Source organism: Vanessa atalanta, chromosome Z (assembly GCF_905147765.1).
Source record: "Vanessa atalanta chromosome Z, ilVanAtal1.2, whole genome shotgun sequence".
Classification (NCBI taxonomy): domain Eukaryota; kingdom Metazoa; phylum Arthropoda; class Insecta; order Lepidoptera; family Nymphalidae; genus Vanessa; species Vanessa atalanta.
The window spans coordinates 13969613-13989311 of record NC_061902.1 but is presented as its reverse complement, the minus strand read 5'-3'; the positions used below and the strand labels follow the sequence as shown (position 1 = coordinate 13989311).

Genomic DNA, 19699 nt, shown 5'->3' with positions numbered 1-19699 from the left:
GGGTTGACCCCACAATCATCGGTTAAGATTCATGTTTTCTACTGGGTCATATCGACCTTTGTAAGAGATATCTAACGTATAATATAAATCTTTAATTTATTTTGTCTACTTTATATATTATAATATATAATAAAAAATTCAAAGCATCGACCTACTTGATGGATCGCTAAGACGAACTTTTGGGCAATGTTGCTGTATGACGGTGTTGGCTTTAGTTGGAGGCCAGCACAGATACGTGTCAAAGGTTGTGTTGCAGAATACAGCACCTGGAAAGAACAGAGCTGTTATTATCTAGGATATTGTAACAATCATACCTTGTAGTGTGAAGAGGCTACATAAATCGGAAAGTATACTCATACTTTCCGATTCGATTTCCCATCTGAAAATTTCAGCTACAAATTTGAAAAATTAAGAGGATTGAGAATTAAAAAAATCCACTTTTATTTAAGATATTAAATAAGAATTAATAATAACAAGCTATCAACCTCTATTAGAATTCCTTTGGGGTTGAATATTTTTAATAAATCTTTTTTACTGCTTATATGTAAGACAAGAGGAAAGGCCATTAGTATTTTTGCTTAAGTTCTTGACGAAAATAAGGGCATTCGGGACGGCGGCGTTCTTAAGAAGATCGGTGCGGAAATGACCGCCTTTGCGGAAAATTCGTAACTGAGATAAAGAGAATAGGCCCATAGGATTGATCATCCAGAAGAGCCGTGAGAAGCCGTGGGAAAATGTGTAAAAGCGTTAAAAAAATAAGAATATATAATTGCAGTTACAATATAATCATTATTGAATGCTGCCTGCACCGCTTATTGTCGGCCAGTAGTTGGTATGGCAACCATATTTGCAGAAATCTAAATCTAATTTCTACATTCTCCTAGATTAACGCAATATATATTTATAGTGTTTATAGTCATTATGGATGTGACATTTTAAAAGTAAGTATTAATTAATTTCTTGTATAATGAAAATCAGAATGAAAATGCTAGAGTATATAAAAAAGCATTATACAGGGTGTCCCAAAAGTCGACGTCAAGCCGAAATTTCCTGACAGGTAATGCTACACCAGTTATCAGAAAAAATTTAAAAAAAATTTAAGTCATGTATTTTTGAAGTTATGGAAATTTTTCTTTTATTCCAGAAAATGTACACCATGTGACCGTTTTTTCATTCCTGTTGTTACAAATATTTACTTTTTGCCAATTTTTTTTCTCTTACGTCATCCCGAATAGTGCTTTATGTAACCTATGATCCTAAACCCTGTGCCGATTACTCCAACTTGTAGGAAAATGTCATTTTATACCGTACCGGGTTTTCAAAATTAATTTTTCGCTCTACTTCAACTGATCGTCCTGAAAAAAAAATGTACTACTGCAGTTTGGCAAGCAGCTTTTAAAGTTAGCGCATTTAATAAGGATTCTAAAGTGGTATAACACTTACTCCTTTATTTCTTAGATCGGCCATAAAATTTTTTTTTGTTAAACAAAGTCTGTTTTTAACCTACACAATCTACACGAGTGGCACGTCGAAAATCCACGATTGATGAGACAAGATAGATCACAGTACCGTTTCAAAAAACTGGTGTGGCATTACCTTGAAATTTCGGCTTGACGTCGACCTACGGGACACCTGTATATATAAATTGACGTTGGTATATGTGATTAGTTAGCCTAAAAGTTTTGACTGATTAGCATGAAAATTGATGCATATAGGTATTTATTCTCGCCACGAGATGGCGCTGCACTGCCAGAACCATCAACAGATTGTCATCAAAATTGGTATAAAGTTAAGCATGGAGAATATTTTAGCGCAAGCCGTATAGGATAATATTTTTCGAAGAAATTAATGAATACGCATAAATATTACCGGTAATTAGACAGTGTCATAATTATATTAAAAAAATCTTATACGTCCGATGACGTAAAATCAAATTTTAAGCAACGCGTTGCTAAGCAACCGATGTTGCTTAGCAACGCGTTGCTTGTTAAAATATTATATTAATATGAACTCAATAAGCGTACACACAGACAAACAAAAAAGAATATTATAAAACAAAAGGCAGATCGGATGCGCAACAAAAGCGAATTCAATATCGTAAGTGTGTGTGAGCAATTCGTTAAGTAATACCAGTAATACCTTCATGTACACGACAGATTTAAAATCGTGACGTAAATCTGGATTTGTCAACTATGTGGAAATATTAATTGTAATAATGGTGTATCCAATTAAGAATTCTTATTAATATTGGAAGTGGTTTTCAGTACCGGTCAGTTTGACAGTTCATTCGTGATTTTTTTAATCTCAATTATCAGTTGGTAGTTTTTTAATTTAATCTAAACGGATATTTGTGTGTATAAATTATTGAAAAAAATAAGATCGTAAAAGTCACTTGAATTAAGTTTTGAAAAGTGCTATAATGGGCGAAGAAGAGCCAGCGTCACTTGATGGGCAATTTTTTGAATTTGCGAAGATGATGGACAAGAAGAGAGATGGAACTACAATAACTCTGTATAATTCGGATTTTTGGATGAGGCAGTGCAAGCTGTTGGATGATAGGAAAGTTACGATGACCGATACTGGAATTTTGTTTAATAAATTCAGGTTCGTTTTTATATTTCAGATACATTATTCGTTTTTAATAATGTGTTATTATTATAATAATAATGAGTAAGTTTGTAATTATATATAATTAAGTATTAAAATAATTTTATTATTCTTATTTTTTACGATTGTATATCTTACATACTAGTTACTCGTACCAGCTTCACACGGGTACAATAAGGCTCTATATACAACTATTAGATTGAAGAACAAACGTAAAAAAAACTGTTGAAATTCTCGGCATTTATCTGCTATGATCCTATAATATCCATTTATTGCACATATAAACCTTCCTCTTAAATCACTCTGTATGTTGATGAAAATAAAATACCGTTGCGTAGTTTAAAAGATTTAAGCCTACCAAATATAATATATCGTGATCAATAAAACAAAATCGCTTCCCAGTGGGATGTAGATATATTCTTAATATTATAGTGATGTCATTAACATGAGATTTTTTTTTTAATATTCAAAATTAACTTAATTTGCAGTAAGTCCGAATTGGATTGGGATGAGTGGAATGAATTTCTCACTGAACTGTGTGAGGTGAAGGAGCTGGACGAGGAGAAAGTTCGTGATACGCTAACAAACTGTGGTCTTCCTGGTCAGTCGCCAGTTCTTGTTCCGCAATACAGAGATTTCTTTTTGACCTACAAACCCAAAGAGAAGACGCTGTTTTAGAACTACAACTGAACAGTATGCGTTTCTGTTTTCATATTTGTAAATAGCATGCTGAAAAACAAATATCCCTCTGACATTAAACAGTCACTGACTATAGATTTTGGGTATGGTTTTAATGAAACTTGACTTTTTAAATGTGAGAAATATATGTGTATTAAATATAAAAAATAATTCAATTGAACTCCTTTGTATAAGAAATTATAATTAGAGAGGATGATTATACTGTCAACATTGTTATATGGCTCACCAGACACTAATTTGTCTGAAATATGCAGTAAATTTAATTGTGAATGAATTATTGGCTAGCTGTGTGCTGGACGCCCGCTTTGCTGGACGTTTTTAAGATTTATTTAAAATTAGTTATTTATAATAGTAATAGTTATTATTATAAGCATAATCTTTAAGATATAAGATCATTGAATAAAGAATCATAAAACGAATATTTATGACGAAATTCAACAAAAAAATTGAATCTACAGACAGACTACAGATTTATATAATAGTATAGATATAGATTAATTTACATGTAGGCTTAATAAATATTGTCATTGGTGGCACATAGGTGATGTAAGGAATGGTTAATATTTCTTACAATGCCTTTGTCTATGGGCAGTGGTTTTACCATCATGTGGCCCATATGCTCGTCCGCCAACCAATGCCATAAAAAAATAATAATAATAAGATGTGACATTTATAATATTAGTTGATATTTTAAATCGAATCCAAATTCCATTCAATCAAAACTGTGGCATTGCTTCTGCCCTTTTTTTATTTTTAACTTTTTTTATTTATTTATGCATAAAAGCTTACAAAACAACCTTGATTGAATTATTGTTTAATTAATTTGTCAATCAAAGCGTCTACTGCTCTTCGATCGGATTGGATTATCTTATGCTACGTCTTAAACAGACGTTTAGTATATTCGTAAAAACTTTAGATGTTGAAAATGTCTTAGACAAAACGCTTTATTGTTTCCTCTGTACCAACAATGTCACAAAGACTACCTACGTATAGTAAATTATTATTTATTTTTTTACAAAGATTTCACGGCACAGCGTTCCTTTAACTAGAAATTCTTACAGCGATTGTCTTTATAATGTATAAATTTCCATAGTATCCTTATTATCACCGGGCTATTTTTATTCGAAGTATTCTCGTTAGGTTAGGTTAATTTTAAATTCCATATGCATGGTGCTAAAATGAACCATTTCTATTACGATTTTTTACTTTTTTAAAATAAGTGAAAAATGCACCTTTAAAAATTTATAAAAAATAAAGTAATAAATTATTATTTTTTTAAATTCTGATTTACGAAACGATTAAACACCGGTTATTCATCAATATTAAAACGACAATTATCGATCCAAATTTAAAAATGCGAAATGGAAAACTTAAGTAAAACTATTATTTCAATAAGTTTTTGTAGATTTTTTTCCACAAAAATAAATATTTTATAAATATTACCATTTTCTTAGTATTAAATTTTGATTTATATTAAGTTCATCCAGTATAAAATAGAGTAATATATAAACAAAAAATTAAATTATGGACATTTTTTTTAATGAAATGAACGTATGAACTATGAACGTATTTTTTAATAGGCAATATAGTCGCGATTTCTTATTAAAATTATATTCTATTCTACTAACACAACGATTCTGTTGCGGTTCAGTCGAACTTGGATCGAAATGTAACTGGGATCCTATAATCTATATATATAAAAGCGAAATACCACTCACTGATTAATCAAGAAATCTCAGAAACTCTAACACCTACAAACTTTAAATTTGGCAGGCAGTCTACACCCGTATAGGGTGTAGACTACCTGCCTAGTGGGTAGTCTACACCCGTATAGTGGGTCTCCAGCGAAACTTTACGCGTTTATTCAAAAGTTTTTTAGGAATTTCGAAACCTATGAGAGGTTCTGTTTTGATTTCATTTCATTGTAAATTTCAAGTCACTCATATAAATTTGGCGCCAACAAACCGTTTTAAAATAAATTTTTAATGTTCAGTTAGAATTGAAGGTTGTCGATAACAGTATACTTTAATTTTGTGTACGTTTTTAATTTTTTTCTTATACAGCCCGCTCTCTAGCCGGCCAGCTCATTTACCCTCTCTCTAAAATTAATTCTTTGTCATCAAGAATCCTCTTTAATTTTCGGCACATCAAAATGAGATTATAACAGATTTTTTATGTGGCTCTCGACTATCGTCTCATAATCACTGGGACAAAAATCGGCTTACGCTAATAATATATAAAATAATCATATATGACGCACATTGCAAGGTGTGCTGTAAGATGTGTCAACTTTGTATTTATATATATATATTATATAAGTAAGAAATATATTTCAAATTAAAACTACGGGTAACTTTATAGCTATATTATACGATAATAAAAAAAGACTTAAGTACCTTCATCAAAAGAGTAATTTGCGTACTTGGAGATGCAATCTTGTTCAGTGTGTAAGGCTTCTTCGGGTCCTTTTGATATTAACGTAGTAATATTATTGACGATCATGATTGCGTTCAGTCTTTTTACTTCTTTACCCAAGAGAGCCTGTAACGCAAAAAATATTTTAGCATACACTATGTTGGGTGTTCAAATTTATTCTTACATTTTTAATTATATATAATATATAAGTTATATAATATATTGATATTCATGTATTAAAGTATTAATTGGACATATCTCAGAATTCGCCTTTGTATACGGACGATAGAATTGTTTTTGACCATTTACCGTGTTCAGGTTGTCCGCCCCATTGTCCGCCAAACTATACAATAAAAAAAAATGGATTGGAAAATTACGCACAAGCTTAATCGGTATGTTAGTATGGGACATTAAATGCCTGAGATTGTAAGTTTATTTATGTCAGATTCTTTGTTATTCTGAACCATAACGGTAATTACTTGCTAATTGTGAAATACAGTGATTTGATTATACGCCATTTACGCTTGTAGGTCTTACATTTTTTAAAAACAAACGCTTCTTCTTATTGAGTCTTTAATTTTATCAATATTAACGCTATGCCACATAAACACACACTCATTGCAATTGACGCTTGTAAATTTTTGATATACTTAATCTTTTGTGCGGGTGTATGCGTATGTGTGTATAATCGTAACTACTATAGTCAAGCCAATCGATATAAAGCATCGTGATGCTATTACATATATATTTTAATCGGTATTATTTGTAAAGAAGATACAATGACATAGTAATAATATACGAATATAAAAACATTTAGTATAAGGACATACAAACAGTGACTAAAATATTAAAATCGATTGTCACTCATCGTAACCATAATTTTTACGGTGTTCACGTTTTCTCCGGTAATTTTATGATGATTTTGGTGTATATCAGTTGGCAACTTCACTTTTATCTTGTATCTATGAGCGAGAAGTGCACATATTGTAATATGTGTTGGAAGAAATTAGCAAAATGCTTCGTTATTTGATGTTAAAAAGGCATATAATTTATTCTCCGTGGTGCATTTATTACTTCTGTTATATTCTGGTAAAGTGTTGTGTGTGATTTTGTAGTTTGGTTTTTGGTGTTTTGACAGGTTTTATTTCGATTGGGTTATTATTTAGTAATAATATAACCAAAGAAAAGAGTGCGTTTCACATATATGATTTTTAAAAGATAATTTTGTATCCTAAGTGTATATTTTCGCAGACCATAACGGTCTCGCTAACTTTCATAACCCCAACGATTCTAATAGCAGCCTTTAATATAGTATTTATTTTACATCATAGTATATATGAAATTGTATGATTCATAGACAGCGAACACTATATTCGTACGTCGGCGGAAACTTTGGCCACTAAAGCCGAATTCACATTGGCGGTAGTTACATCGAGCGTCAAAAGAATTCTTACGTATACGAGAAATGTGAAGAATATTTATTCATATGTATCCTTTCTCTACAGACGCAAGGAATATATTATATAATGTAATAATATTTACGAAAAAAAAAAATTATGGCTATCTATGGTTAAAATTTAGGGCAAGGTACGTACCATGTTTTATAATCTCTGTAGTCGCTTACGTCCAAACGTTGTTTTGATGTTAGTTGTTTAAAAGATTTGCTTATATCTCATTATTTAAAAAATCATAATAATAAATAAATAAAAATTGGACAACATCACATACATTCCTCTGATCTAAATGTAAGTAGCTCAAGCACTTGTGTTCTGGAAAATCAGAAGTAACGACGGTGCCACATAATAGTATAATATATAAATGCCGCGGCTTTGATGGTCTGTTGGACAAGTGTAAGGTATTATCTGTGTTAAGGGTGTGACTCTATTCTAAATCCGTCCAGTCATTTTGCGTGATTGAATAACAAACATACAACTTTTTAATTTCTAATATTAGTAAGATAATATATAATTTGGAAATGGAATTTGGAATGGCGGTATTAATGTAGCAGTAGTTCCCTCTTGAAGCAATTCCTACCCTCTTGGCGAAAAATCAACCCGCCTTCCGATAATCAATGGAGAGATAGTAAGACAAGGACACGGGTGAGCGAATCGTAATCATAATGATGGTTCATTATGATTATTAGATATCATCGCTCTGATCAATCGAATTAGTTAAGACCCTTGTGTTGGGAGCCTTAATATTATCCGTACAAAACATCGGCACTTATATCTTGTCAGTATATAAATCTAACTAAATAAACTTACTCTGTATACACAATTACAAACATAAATTCATGCGTGTATAACAAGACCGACCAGATCGAGTTATTCTTATATTTATACATAGGTATATGTATAGACAATTTAGTTAGCGATCGTACTTTTAGAAAGACTAATCACACAGACAATTCACGAATATTTGACTACTGACATGTAGTTTTTACTTGAAGTTTTTACTCGGTGGTAGAGTTTTGTCCAAGCCCGTCTGGGTAGGTACGACCCACTCATCAGATATTCTACCGCCAAACAGCAGTACTTAGTATTGTCGTATTCCGGTATAAGGAGTAAGCCGGTGTAACTACAGGCACAAGATAACATCTTAAAAAAAGAAAACTAGTTGTAGTAGTAGGTACATGAAAAGAAGATAGTGTAATAATACATTAGAAGACATTATTATTATTATTATTGCCGTCAGAGCAGGCGATTTTAGCGGTAGAGGTGTATGCGTGTAGCTCTGATTAAGAAAAATAAATTATAATACGCAACTATTTCAAAGCTATTAAATATTTAATATCGATATACGCTAGTGATTCGTCTCAAACGTTCCCCGTGAAGGGGACTGAAAATAAACTAGTTAAAATAAATAGTCTGAATACATATATAATACAACATCATGACTCGGATAATAAATTACTGATCTATTTTATTTTTTTTTTATTTTACTATAAGGGCAGTATACAATTGTGAGAACGAAGTAAACAGTTTCGTTTACCCAATCAAGCAATAAAGCTGATCAATGTATTTCATCACTTGCCAACGATTCAAACTTTATTGAATCAAAAAGTGAAGCTTATGTTGACGTGAAGCGCTTCAGCGCCACTGAACCGTTTATAGAAGATAGCGCGGGCTGAATAGATTTAATGAGCTTGCTTCTGCAAGCGAAATACACGGCGTAAACAAGTTAATTAGAAAATAAGACTGCGCTATAAATATAACTCGCATATACATATGAATTAGGGATGTTATGAATAAAATAAAAATTATAGTAGCAATATATTTTTTGACTTTAAAAGTAAACTATAAGCGCATCATATGAATAAAAAATAGGAAATATAGGATTGAAATTTATAATCAATATAACAAAAAAATAGCGATTTAAGTGTTCTGTGTTGCAGTTTGAAGGGTGAGTCAGAGTAATTACAGATTTCTTGAACGGCTTTTTATATTAATTTTAAAATATAATTGTCGAAATAAAGTTAAAAAGACCTACAATGATTTTTTATCTAAAATACCAGCGGTCATTGAACTAGGATAAAATACAAATAATACAATATCTAAATAAAAATACTCGAGTCTAAATTAACTTTAAAGTGTTATAGTTTTTATATCGCTTGAATTTCATACGTATTTGAAACAATTACTAAAAACTTTAGTAACATATGTTATGTTTTATGTTACTAAAGTTTTTAGTAATACTTTTTAATCATCGCTAAGATTTAATAAATTTATTTCCGAGAGACGTCCTGAAAGAAAGGCGCACTTTTTAAAAAAAAAAAAATCAATTAGACCAGTTATTAATGTGGTCAGACATATTCATTGTTCATAATGTACACTTGAGTGATTATTTATTTCAATGCCGAATGCCAATATTCCGCTGCTACTAACAGCGCTGGATTGGCTCTCTAATAAATTAGTTTGACACTTTTGTTTGTATTTTTTTTTTAAACGTATCAACTTGTTTGAAAGCTCAGAATATAAGGTGTAAAATTAACAAAAAAAGTAACTGCCTGATTCCATGAAGGCTGTTGTTTGGATTTTTTTATGGAGAAACTGAAATTAGATTAACTGGAAATTGTCGTACAAGATTTCCTGCAAGTTTTCTCCGCTATACTGAAAAATGTAGTTTGTTATTTTATGCATAACTCGGCTCCTCGTCACGATAAGAAAATTCCGATGTACTTTGCCTTTGAGTTTTTAAGCTCTAAGATTTGTATCGCTTAACAATTATTTTTTAAGAGTTTTGCCACAATCCTTTACATAGGAAAAGCATCCTTTGTAATTGTCCTATAATTTTCGAAGTGGTCCGATTTTTCTGATTCTATCACGACCGATGCACCATTATCAGGAAGAGAAGCAATCGGCCACACTTATTGAGCATATGTACATTCGGTATTGGTAAAAGAACAATTGAGTTTTGGTCTCATTTTATGGGCATAATATAAATTATGAGCTACGCTCGACATTTAAGAAATTTGTCCTATAACTCTTGTATTAGAGGATTTTATTATTATGCCAAACATATTGGATAATTGGTCAATCCACTATTTATTAATCCACAGGCTAATTTACAGGTTAAATATATAATAACAATTAAAGAGTTTGATCGATAGCGTTATAATAATTAATATTTGGATTTGATAAGATAATATATATATAAACATAACATTTCTCAATAGATAAACTGCTTATATTTTTATTTGATTTAAAAAAAATTGAAAATCGTAAAATATGGCCATAGTAACAAATAATTTAAAGAAAAATTTACAGATTTATGAACTCAAATAAAAAATAAAATCAGGTCAGGGCAGACTTGGTGTCAAAATAAAAAATGATAAGTTCCCTATATATGTAATATAGATAAGACCAAAACTGATGATGTTCGTTGTTTTGTTACGATATACCTGTATGCCGTAAAAAGCTGTATATGTTATTGATTTCATAATCTGTCAACACAACTGTCAGTCCTTTATCGACAATATGTCAAAATTATTCTTAAGACAAACAATAATCCGATGTACCACCTGTTGTAAGTAATATACTTACATATAATATAGGATACGTTTATAGTACTGGAAATTACTTACGTCTATTTTTGCCGACGCGGATCATAAGTTCACTGTTATATACGATGAAAGATATGATTTACAGAAATACTATGAAATTATATAGTAGTTTTCCATAGCAAGCTATTTATATTAACAGAAATTGTTTTTTCAAAGTTGTCGATAGAAAATAAGGAGAGCATGTATTATTCACAATATTACGATACATAAAAAAAAAAACAAATGAATGATTATAATTTAATTCTCTGTGCGTTCTTAACTAACACAAGTTTGCGATTAAACTTTGAATTTGAGTGAGTTGTTCTGCGTACGCCCGAGAAGCAATAAATAAGAAAGAAGCCAAAAATAATAATATTCAGTCGTTGTATCTTTGTTCTTCAATATAAATATTGTATGTAGACTCTATCCGTACGAATCTAGTACTAGTAGGTAGAAAAATATAAAATTATACAACTAAAATAAATAATGTAGGAAACGATTGGCAACACGCTTAGCGCAAATGCATAAAATGTCTAAGTTGAAAAAAAAGCATTTAAAATATATCGTCTTTCGTGTACTACAATTACAAGTAACTCACTTTGTATCACCAGCGACATAAATGTATACAGCATGCATTTCAGCTGAACATATTGATTTAAAAATCGGTTGCAATATTTAATCACTATCGGAAATGATAAGACAAGTTCACACAAGACAAAATAACAGCATATTAAAAAAAAACAATAAGAAACGGAATTTAATTACTATAAAGTTTATAGCAAAAGTCTCATTCGTCTTCTTCGTCGTTTAAGTACCATTTGTATTATTATCGCTATAGAGTTATTGAATATTTAGCTACTTGCTTAAATTGGTATATTATAGTATATCGGATAGCTGAAGAGTTAGGAATTGAACATTAAATAGTTTTAACTCACTTGAAAAAGTCTGGATACCCAAAGAAGCTCGATATTTGGGCGCCTCACGAGGTCACTGATAGAAATGTAATGGATCGTGTACTCATTTGCGACTACCTATTAAAGATCATGATTAAAGACCGGGATTAACTTGCAAGATAAAATGTGTATCGCGGGATTGAAAAATTGAAAAATAAATTCGTTTCTCCCGTTCGTTGTCGTTTTAATATACGCCGCTATACCCCATCATACATCTTTAGCCAATCAGCAAATTCAGAGTGCTTGATTGGGAAGTGTTATTAGATTTTCAGCTGTTTTGGTCTTTTAATAATTTTATTAGAAATTATGAGTTAACATCAAGAAAGAACTGGTAAAACTGCTTGTCGCAGTTTATTGATCATCAACTCCCTAAAATTCTGCAGCAATTTGATTATGTCAGTGCCTACAAAATGGCAACAAGTTATCGAACAAAATGGTACATATATTACAATCAAATGGAAATAACCAAGGTTAAAAATATCTTAAATTTCCATTTAAACACGTAAAGACTTTCCCCAACCCTGTATATTTTACACAGTAAGAATTTAAAGATAACATTTTAGTATAGTTTTATTATTATAAAAAACTTAGGCTGTATTTTATGCTATAATAAATCTTTTATATTATGCTTCATATTTACTGGAATCAGAATTTGTTTAGTGATAGTATACATGCCGCTTTATATGTTTACATTTAAATTATTTCCAAAAAATATTTGAATTCTTATCTTATTAACGGAGGTTACAGTTGCTTTGGAATGGAGAGTGAGAGAAATAAAATAATTACTAATTCAAGTTCTATCGAATTATTAGTAATAAAGTTTTAGTGTTTTACACGAGCTGAAGTATCTAGTTGTGTCAAATTGGGGATATAAATTTGAATGGTTGTACGTGATATTTTCAAGTTATAAACACGGAAATTGGTATTTAGGCTTCATTCATGTTTAAATAACCAAGATAACATTGTTATCCAATGGAATATCCGATAGCGTCTAGTCTTTGATAATATTATTTAGGACAGTCCAGAAAATTAAGAACATAAAGAGAATTATTCATTTAATTCGTAATAAACAATAACTGTTTTGTTGTTAAAGAGTTAAATTTTATATGTGCGTAAATAAATACTTTTGATTTATAGAACCGAATCCCGTCTTTTACAATTCACTTGCAATGTGGAATATTGAGAAAATTCATAGTTCTTTATTTGTTCAATAAATAATTATATTATTGCAAAACATGTTACATAGAATTTATAACACGTGAATCTATAAAGCGAATTCAATTTTAGATTCGAGATTCATATCGAGCGAATAATCTATATTAATTACTTATTACAAGCGACGCTTACCATTTTAACTCGAACTTGTCCAATTTATTGTTAGTATTATTTCGACGTTTACACTCTCACTTAGCACATAAAATGAAATAAATCGAAACTATAATTTATTATTCTAGACAAACATATGAAAAGCTTCTAAGTTTATTTCAGTGATAATTATCGTATAAACAAAGCGGTGAACGTATGTGCGTCAAACTTCTCGAATACGTTTTTAGTTTAACATTAAAGAGAATAGATTAAATCCGGCGCGACCGAACCATGCAAACGTTGAGAAACGAGTAATGTCTTCCGAATATTCATTCGGAACACTGTTTTATTAAACAGACAAAATACGAATAGGCGTTGAGCTATGTGTATTGAATATTTTAATCGAAACAAGAGAAGAGCAACGAACGCTTCACATCATTACATGCTAGAACGAAATTTATTTGAATATTTCACGAAGAATAATAATAAAACATTTAATTATATCAAATTGTAATAATAATGTCTATTGAAATTTATAAAATATTTAATAAATGTGTATTTAATTTTGTCCTCGTGCCGTGTGCCGCAACTGGCTGTATACATATATGCACGCTTCGGGTAGTTTAATTTAAGCAGAAATTTAAGTATGGCTTCCTCCCTCGGAGTGGTTTGAAATTCTCCTTGGACAAAATGAAAGCGACCATATAACCTTACGAATATGAAATAATAATATGAATTTTTTTTTTATATAATATGAGAATTACGTGTATTGTGAACTAGAATAAGTACTCTACTAAGAATATAATTGATAGTTAAGTCAGCGTAGAAAAAATATCTTATATAATAAAGTACCTAGTTGTAAAGTATTCCATAAAAAATGAATATACAAGATAAAAATACCATATTCAAGTAGGCTTTTAGGAGTGCTTCGTCATAAACCAAGATTAAAATTAATATGATTACATTATATATATACTTACTAACGAATAACATTCAAAATGAAGTGATTTTATTACCTTATATAAAAAAATGTATCATTACTAACAAAATAAATAAATTAATTAACATAAAAATTAATAACAGTAAGTATACAAATATTAATTAAAAATAGTTACTGTATAAATTTTGACCGCGTGGAATGGTGGCAAGAATGCTAGCAGCATTTCCCCGTTGAATCGCAATTCCGATCCTCTGGGCTAAAAACGAACCAGCCCTTCCGTCACCAGTGGAAAAATAACAAAATGAACCTAGTTAAGAGAATAGTATAGTTAAGAAAATAGTCCCGTTCAAATATCAAATGTAATAATACTCGTACTTGTATAATTCTACATTTATGTATATACGCTCGGATATTTTTGGAACTCATTGAATCCCGGATATTTGTAACGAACGTTCTCAAAGAGTAGATTAATTCTGTGATATTTTTATTAAGCATTTTCATCAGATAAATTTTTATTACGAAATAAAAATGTACTTTATTAGAGTAGGCATTTATTAGCTCTTTTGAATAGTCATTTTACAGAATTGTTTAAACGCAGAGCCACCAACGGTTCGGAAAGTAGATTCTACCGAGAAGATACAACAAGAAACTTAGTACTTACTCTTTCCCACATTTGGAATACTAAGCTATGTCAGTTAAATACAAATGTATATAATATGTCCTGCAAGGAAGTCAACAAGTAAATTAGTTCCATGATTTTTTATTATATATATAATTTTGTTTTAAATAATGTGCATTATTTGAACGGAAACACATTTCCTTTAAAAAAAAATTATTAATGCTACCATTCAACTCGGTCAAGATTTGTAGTTACTATTTTTAATTCATAATTGTATATATTTCCGTAAAGTTAAGAATATCTGTATTTTCTTACATAAATGAATACATTGCTCCAAGAAGGATTTATTGACTTTGCGGAATTGATTATTACTGATTATATCAAAGTGTGACAAGTGTGTGTGTGTGTGTGTGTGTACTCTTAATATATTATGTATTGTTGTAAGTATATTTTGACGTAACTAAGTATTCCTACTTTGTTAAAATTATCCCGAAAGGAGTCGCTAGATCCAAGATTATAAATAGACTGGACAGCTCCCGTTTGCAAAATGAAAACAGGTACAATATACCCCTACCCAGCGGGTCAATATATGAGGATTCTACTGAAGTTTATAATCTAAACGGTGAGATTCGAGTTTTTCATTGCAGAATAACTTCTACTCAGAAGAAATGTAACATCAATATTCTTTTTGTCTGGAGGAAATCTGAAGCATATATATTATATGACTGAATATGTTTCGCCTTATTCGATTGATTGGGTAGATTGTCAAATACTATACTCCCAATCCCTCCACTGTCCTATTTTACCTCCGCGGCTCTAGAATCATATCGAGTTATCTTTACTGTATTAAATACAAATATCGCTTTCATTATTGAAATATATATCACGCATATTGTACCAAACGAAAATGTTTATTATACACAAGTTGTTACGTATCAGTTTTATTTTTAGATGACTGTATAATTATTTAGAATGATTTATTTATTTACTGATAAATTTAAACCGAACAATGTTTCAATTTATCTATAGATGATCAACTGTCTTAGATTATGGGAACGTATTTTTTAATACATTTGTCTTATTTATACTCAGGCTTCCCACGTAAAGAAGGGGCGGCAGGTGTTAAGTAAATTATCTCTATTCCAAATCAGTCTCCGCTTCTACACGTTTGCTCTTATCGATTCCACCTCCCACTCTCTGCGGTATTTATGCCATTATGATTTTTAAACTGAGACGAGAACCTTTATGTTTTGGTGTGCATTCTTTCGATTATATTTATCGGTTCAATAAGTGCATAAACTCTAAGAAGAATTAATTATTTTTTAATAAAGTTAAGTTAACAAATATTTCACGCACACTAGTACACACGTGAGGCTTAGTCGTCTCACGCACACTAAGACATCTTTTAAATATGAACGTCACCCGCTCATCCTAACGAGTACCGATAATAATTTAACGAATATAATATTATTATACTAAGGAAATAAAAATAATTATCACCATTTATATTAATTTAATCAGTGGTTAATTTAAAGGAAGAATAGTATAATATGACACTTTTAAGTATAAAAATCGTATGATAAACAGATTTTGATTAAGTTTTTAAAGTGTTTAAAAACTAAATAAAAATCGGTTTATCTGTTTGAGAGCTGTGATGCTGCAGACAGACTCAGATACACACGTCAAACGGTGGTATATACGTTTCATTTTAAAATACGTTTTGCCTACTTGTAAGGGGAATTAACTTTTTGCAACAACCTCTCACGCAAGCCCTTTTGATTGCAATCATCCATCCAGTTAACGCATTTCTTTTCAGAATTATAATAAATGTCATTCGGTACAATTGTCACAAATGGGTCCCTCAAGTCTGTTTTGATAACCAAGAAGTCATTTTTACCCTTCCTTTGTACGTACGGCTTATCCAAAACGGCTGATGATTTTTTAGATAAGGCATTTAATAATTCATTTTCTACCAATTCTTCTAAATTTTCTTTCGCAGATGCTTCATCTGGTACATCGATGTCTTCATTACGAAGCCATTTTTTAAATTCTGCTGCACTTATCTGATCTGATAGTGCGTCATACAAAAACTTCATTTTGCTCGTATCATCACGTCTAGATCGCCTTTCACCAAATAAAGATTTCTCTTTAAAGCGATATATTTTATCCAAGACGTTAGAAAAATATTTTTCTTCGACGTATTTCATGGATGGATCCAAATATCGTTTATTGCAATTTATTTCCGATAAATAAAACAATTCTATTAATATTATGTGAATCAAAGTTACCTAAACAAATTTATTTAATTAGTATTTATATTTTCTCTTGTTCAAAGCAAGAAGACAGTCGGAGAGGAATTGATCGATACTGCCCAACTTAAAAAACTATTAACCATTCAAAGCCGAATAATATTATGAATTTATATGCGGAAGAATAATATCTTACACACTCACCATAATTTTCATGTTTAATATTTCTTTAATTTTACTGATTAATTTTAATTTAATGAATAAATCAAGCGTGAGATGGTTTGAATGGTTACTTGAAGTCATGTGAAAAGATATTAAAAAAGTCATATATTTGGATGTAGAAATACCTTAATAGAAAATGGCGTAAAATTAATATTGCTAACCAAATATAAATACCTATACATATGAATAAATTATCTGAACTAACAAAATATAAAAACTATATTAATAAATACTATAAAACTACAAACTCAATATACATAAAATTAGATCCATATATCAGTTTTTGATGTAAATCTCATACATCTAGCATCTATATAAGTATATTAACTAGTGAACTCGCCTGGTTTCGTACGCGTATTCATTAGTGGAGGAGTGTATAGTCTTGGATAGAGTGCATCAGTTCCACTATTTATTATTATAATTTAAAAAAAAAAGAATACTGAATTGCCCCTAATTAATTAAACCCACCTTTTAAGCTTATCACTTGTTTTAGGAGTGGGTCCTAGTGTTGCATATCGATAGTCCACTATCGATAGACTATCGATAGACTATCGATATTTAAGGTGTTAGAGATAGTATCGATTCCATAATATGATTCAAGAGCTATTTTTAAGTTTGCCTATTAAATAATTTAAAGCTCATGCGACATTAATGAATAAGGCATAACTCAATACGAGATTATATTAAAGATACAAAAGTCTTAGAATATTTTGTATCTATATAAAAAAAATAATTGTAATAGGCTATTTGACAATGCGAAAAAAAAGTGTCAATTATTGCAATCAGTATATATTATGAGTTTAAAAATAGTTATTTATTAATGAAAGTTGAAAATAATGATTAATTAATTCAAAAATCCATAAATAAAAATGCAATCATTAAAACGTTTGTCACATGACACAAAACGCTCCAGATTGGTCGATGGATTGGTTATAATTACGTCACTTGCTCGTTAACCTCGTTTGCCTACTGTATGTGGATTATATTTGCCACAGATTACAATACAGGCAAGAGACGTCACCGACCCCATTGCAGCGTCATATTGTCAAAGTAGCGTTTTCGCGCGCTATTTAAATACGGATTTTTGATTTGATATTTTTCAGCAAATATGTACTAGAATTATAAAAAAAAAACATTTACTGGTGTCCTTAACCTCTACTAAATAATATAAAATGGATTTTAAGAACCAGTCAAATAGCCTATTTACTGACATACTCTGTAATTAAAATCGTCGAAAAGAGTAACTAGGTACTGGGTTTCTTGCCGGTTCTTCTTTGTAGAATCTACTTTCCGATTTATTTAGCTTTACATTTAATTCAAAACTGTAACATGACGATTCACGACTTTAATGATAGTTGATTCTGATGAGATTTTGATTCTAATTTTGAGGTTAGATCTGCATGCATTCTTTGATTAGCTTGACATGTATGTTGAATTTTCAACTGGCGTTTTTTGGGCATATTTACTTATTTTGCTTGTATTATTAATACAAGCAAAATATCAAAAACTAGTGAAGATGTGGGGGAAGTTAGTAGTTTGCAAAACTCATTGTTTAACTCAAATATGAAAATTCCAACAATATCTAGTAGTAGTAGAAATATTAGTTATTAATAACTTAATTGACATCTAACGTTTAACCTATTACTAATCTGATTCTATTTATTATATACTTATCGTATATAACATTAAATTATATATCATAGGAAAGTTTGTCGCTTGTTGCTAAATTATTATAGTTATCAAATCTTATAGTAATTAGAAAAAGATCTCAACAAAACCATTTGTAGGAAACATCCAGAATTTGTTTCATGCATTCAATATCTTCATACTTTAGTGTTATCTTTGCACAAATACAATAATATTAATAATATCATATAAAAGGTAAGTTTTATTTACTTTAAACTAATTTTCTAAATGACATGGAATTCTTCCACTATGACCATCGTTCATAATTCTCGGTTCGGTTGCTGCCGATTGTCATCCCATTGTACTACGAGAGTAAGTGTAACTCACTCTTCAATCTGTGGAAGTGATTTTCTGAAAAGGGGATGGATGAGTGTATCAGGAAGCCGACGAAGCGTGAGCTGCATGATTGGTAGAATGCAACATTTACCCGACAACGAGAGAATATAACAATATTAATGATTTTAACTACCAAGATGACCTTTTTATTTCTGTAGTAGACAAATGAGATATACGATTGAAAGTGGTCACCACTAAGACGCTACATTGCTAACTGTAAGAAATATTAATTATCCCTTACAACGCGCCAATGCGTCACCAACTTTGGTAAGAATGTATGTTCCTATACAAAATATTGCATCTGGCAATCCGGGCCGGACCGTAAGTTTAGGGTGCCCTAGGCTAACAATACTTAGGAGCCCACCTAAGCCATATCTGAACGTAGACTTGAATTAAATTAATTGAATGGGTTTGATTAATTGCTCAGGACTTGCAGCGCTGCAAACCATACGATCTGTTTAATTTAATAAAGTTATGGATTATTTCGCATTATAGTATATTTTTGAAGCTAAAAAAGCCATATGGTAGATCCGGCCCTGCTGGCAATAGAGTATATAACTACTAGATGGAACTTATCCAGACAGGCTAACACAGAGTACTAGCACCAAGTAAAAGTTTGCGTGGCTT

At 30.5% G+C, this 19699-nt stretch overlaps 1 protein-coding gene and 1 long non-coding RNA gene across 2 annotated transcripts; one reads left to right on the top strand and one right to left on the bottom strand.

Moving 5' to 3' along the window:
• Nucleotides 1-207: 207 nt before the first annotated feature.
• On the bottom strand, nt 208-13121 carry LOC125076129. Its single transcript, XR_007120287.1, has 3 exons — nt 13063-13121; nt 5703-5847; nt 208-266 (listed from the first exon to the last, which is right to left on the bottom strand). It is a non-coding gene; the product is annotated as an uncharacterized LOC125076129 (long non-coding RNA).
• Nucleotides 2357-3406, top strand: LOC125076128 (tubulin polymerization-promoting protein homolog). Its single transcript, XM_047688105.1, has 2 exons — nt 2357-2604; nt 3096-3406. Exons 1-2 carry the CDS (start codon nt 2420-2422, stop codon nt 3283-3285), a joined length of 375 nt encoding a protein of 124 aa, XP_047544061.1. The 5' UTR covers nt 2357-2419; the 3' UTR covers nt 3286-3406.
• Nucleotides 13122-19699: the final 6578 nt, after the last annotated feature.